This window comes from Rosa chinensis, chromosome 1, assembly GCF_002994745.2.
Source record: "Rosa chinensis cultivar Old Blush chromosome 1, RchiOBHm-V2, whole genome shotgun sequence".
Taxonomy (NCBI): Eukaryota; Viridiplantae; Streptophyta; class Magnoliopsida; order Rosales; family Rosaceae; genus Rosa; species Rosa chinensis.
The window spans coordinates 25,855,582-25,859,471 of NC_037088.1; the positions used below are offsets into that span (position 1 = coordinate 25,855,582).

General features: G+C 37.5%; 1 protein-coding gene across 1 annotated transcript; it reads left to right on the top strand.

Moving 5' to 3' along the window:
• The first annotated feature begins 306 nt into the window (after nucleotides 1-306).
• Nucleotides 307-2,205, top strand: LOC112163847. Its single transcript, XM_024300115.1, has 6 exons — nucleotides 307-997; nucleotides 1,187-1,251; nucleotides 1,309-1,654; nucleotides 1,706-1,857; nucleotides 1,949-2,026; nucleotides 2,194-2,205. The coding sequence occupies exons 1-6, from the start codon at nucleotides 307-309 to the stop codon at nucleotides 2,203-2,205; spliced, it is 1,344 nt and encodes a 447-aa protein (XP_024155883.1).
• Nucleotides 2,206-3,890: the final 1,685 nt, after the last annotated feature.

Consider the following 3,890-nt stretch of genomic DNA (forward strand, 5'->3'; position numbering starts at 1 on the left):
CTAAGGGTCATATGCAAGGAGGAAAATTGCCCTTTCGAGCTGTTTGCTTCAAAAATGCAACATGAGGATACTTTGATAATCAAGGGTTACAATCCAGTCCATAATTGTACAAGGAAGTATAACAATCGGATGGTGAAACAGAGATTCTTAGTAGCAAAGTTCAAGGACTAGATTACTCTTAATGAACATTGGAAACCAGGTATATTTACTTCAACAGTTCATGGTTTCGATTTCTTTCTTATAAGCTGTTTGAATGTGAGTTTAATTAAATTGTCATTTGGTGTTGCAGATTCACTAGCTAGAACAATGTCTGCCAGTATTAGAGCAAGGGTTTCAAGCCAAATGGCTTATAAGGTTAAAAGGGCAGCCTTGCTAGAAGTTGACTGCTCTATAAAGTATCAGTTTTCAATGTTAAGGGACTATGGAAATGAGCTGATAAGGGCTGATCCAGATACTACAGTCGATATTAAGTGTGATTTCAGCATTACTTCCAAGAATCCCGTCTTTAAAAGAATGTACATTTGCTTGGGAGCCCTCAAGAATGGAATCAAGGCTGGATGTAGAAGTGTGATTGGCTTGGATGGTGCACACTTGAAAAGTGCTTTTGGGGGACAGCTTTTGATAGCAGTGGGGTTGGATGCCAATGACACAAGCTGGGTGATTGCATATGCAATGGTTGAGATGGAGAATAAGGACTCATGGATCTGGTTTTTGCAACTATTATGCAAGGACTTGGAGATCGAGGAATATGGAGCTGGGTGGGTTTTTATTAGTGACAAGCAAAAAGGGCTCAAACCGGCATTTGAGGAGGTGGTCCCAAGTGCACATATCAGGTTCTGTGTAAGGCACATGTGGACTAACTTTACCAAACTTTTCCCTGGAAAAGTGATGAAGGACCAGATGTGGAAGTGTGCCAAGTCCACTACTATGCCTTACTATCTTAATGACATGGAGGAGATGAAAGCCCTTGATGAGGATGCTTACAATTGGATGACAGGTATTTGAATACAATCTATTTGTACAAGTATAGATTTTATCTTGTTTTCATTTTTTAACTGCTGTTTTGGTTTTGCATAGAATGAGAGGCCTCCTAAACATCGGTATAGGGCATTCTTCAACACAACTAGTAACTGTGATATTATGGACAACAGTCTATGTGAAAGTTTCAACTCATGGATTGTGGAAGCTAGAAAAAAGCCACTAGTCATCATGTTTGAAGAAATAAGATTGAAACTTATGAAGAGGATTCAGGTGAGAAGGGCAAAAATGGAGTCTTATGAATGAAATATTTGCCCCAAGCCAAGGCAGGTGTTGGAGAAGAGCAAGGCGAAGGCTGCAACCAATTGCACTCCTACATTCAATGGTGAGGATGAAGCTGAGGTTGAGAATATAGAAGGAAACAAGAATGTTGTGAATCTAAGGTTGAGGACATGCAGCTGCAGGAGGTGGGATTTGACTGGAATCGCATGCAAGCATGCAGTTTCAGCTATAAACTTTCTTAGGCAAGACCTCGATGAGTATGTTGCTGATTGTTATTTCAAGAAGAGGTATATGGCTATCTACAGCAATTTCATCAAGGCTGTTAACAGCATGGACTTATGGGGAAGATATGAAGATCCACCAATCTTACCTCCAACATATTCAAGGCAGCCGGGTAGGCCTAAGACACAAAGGATTAAGGATTCCTCTTAAAAGCTTCAAATAGCTGAGGGTAAGCTTGGAAGGCAGCAGAGATCCCTCAAGTGTGGGAATTGTCACCAAGTAGGCCATAATGTTAAAACTTGTCAAAGGCATTTGCCGCCAAAGGAAAACAAGAAGAGAAAGGTCAACAATGAAGAAGGTCAAGGTTCTGATCAGGTATTTTTGATTTTGGGATGCTTTGAACTATTTTCATATGACAAAGAAAGGTCAATTTCTAACACAATGAAACTGTTATTGCTTACTGCAGGCCAAGAGAGGGAAGAAAGGTTCTATGTCTGCAAATGAATTGAGGAAGAAAGCAAGGGAGAGAGCAGAGTATCAAAGAGTAAGATTGTCTTCAGTTATAGAGAGTCTGCTATTTGTTGAATTTTATGTAATCTCTTGAACTAAGTTATATGCAGGGATTACTGCCTTTTGTATTATTTGTTTAATGTAATCTCCTGAACTAAGTTATATGCAGGAGTTACTATGATTTGAATTGTGTGATTTTAGGTGATCTCCTGAACTAATTTCTATGCAGCGATTACTAATTTTTATCTAGTGTGATTGGATGTTTGGTTGTGTTTGTGGAGTTAAATGTTGTTTCTTTAATTTATCTCACGAGTTGAGAAATTATAAGCATGAGTGACATGAGTCATTTTAATTGAGTTTACTCATACGAGCTTAAAAAGCTTACCGGGTTTGTTGTTTGCAATCCCGGTGCACTATTCCATGGTGTAGGGGTTATTGTGCAGGTCAGTGTAATCATCATCGAAGCTGAGGTTTTGTTGCTGTCGTAGCTTGAACGTAGTATGGTATTTTGGTTCTAGTCTTCCGCTGTGTTGTGAGTGTGGAGGGTGCATTTACTTATTGAATTGTTATTCGGTTTAATTTGTAAACACTTGGTGATGTAATATGTGACTCTAAAGAACGAGTCAGTATTGACATTGTGAGCTCAGTTTGTTTTGTTGCTTAATTTAATGAAAAATTTTATATGTGTTTTTCTTGTGATTGTTAAGGTATTGCGTTTCGGATTTGAATTTATTTATTCAAAATTTGGGGTGTGACAGTTTGGTATCAGAGTGTAAGGTACATATTTCGTGACAATCAATACTACTCGAGTGATGGCTTGTCTGCAGCGGATCCCCATCCTATATTCTTCGGTATTGATATAGTCATTGGGTATGTGGGAGTGTTAGGTGTTGTCTAGAATGTTAAGTCGTCAAAGCATAGGTCGGCTTTGTAAGTGAAGTGTAGGAGGTTTGAGCAGCTTCTTGAGTTGTAGTCTTTTGAGGAATGGGAACCTCTGGATTGAACTCTGATTGAGTCGGCAATGATTGTTTCAAGGAAGTGATGTCCTTTTTTACGATTAAAATTGGTTGGTTAGGGTCATGGCGTTTGACCTATGCTTGTATCTAAAGTTGGTACAAGTATTTGACCAGTAGTTGTTGTGCTTTTCTTGAGTTGGATCAGCAAATGTTTTGGGATTGGAAGGTACTTATCAGTTATTAGTTTCTTGGTGATAGGGTTGTGATATAGTCGAGCTTTCATTCTACACATCTGTTTTGTGTTCGGAATGGCTTCGGTGTATCTAGCTAGCTTTTGTTTAACCTTTTAGTAGATGAAGTTACTGTAGCAATTAAAAATGCAATAGTAACTGCTAGGCTAGACTTGTGGTAGGTTAATCGGGGTTTTATTTTGCCTATTGTGTGAACTGTCAAAGATGATGATTTTGGACAGAATACCCCAGTATTCAAATCACTTTTATCAAATGTGGATATTTCATTTTATAGCAGCAGCTACATATTTTGTGGACATCATCCTCTCTAAAGAACATGATGTCTATATAGAAAGTTTAAATAAATTATAATCATAAAAACTGATGTCCACTAAGAGAAATACATCAGTTCTAAAATGAAAATCGATGTCCCATTAACCACAAGAGGTCAAATTACTATGCCAGAAACTAGTGCACATTGTGTCTTAGATAGAGATCGATGTCCAGCATAAGTATTGTTATCAATGAAGACAAAAAATTTATGTTACAAAAATCTACGGCCATCATTTTTTTTTTCATGATTTAATATATTATAAGGTATCAGATATCTTTATTTTACAAGAATTGATGTACTACAAGATAAATGACATCGTTTTTTTTCTTTGGTTTTAATCAGGAAGAATTCGAGGAGATAAAATGGATTGTTTTTAAT

Excerpts from the sequence above, each read along its gene's own strand:
- LOC112163847 (XM_024300115.1), top strand. The coding sequence starts at position 307 with ATGTCTGCCAGTATTAGAGCAAGGGTTTCAAGCCAAATGGCTTATAAG. Across the intron at positions 1,252-1,308 it reads AACTTATGAAGAGGATTCAG|GTGTTGGAGAAGAGCAAGGC; the intron begins GTGAGAAGGGCA and ends AAGCCAAGGCAG. Across the intron at positions 1,858-1,948 it reads AAGGTCAAGGTTCTGATCAG|GCCAAGAGAGGGAAGAAAGG; the intron begins GTATTTTTGATT and ends TGCTTACTGCAG.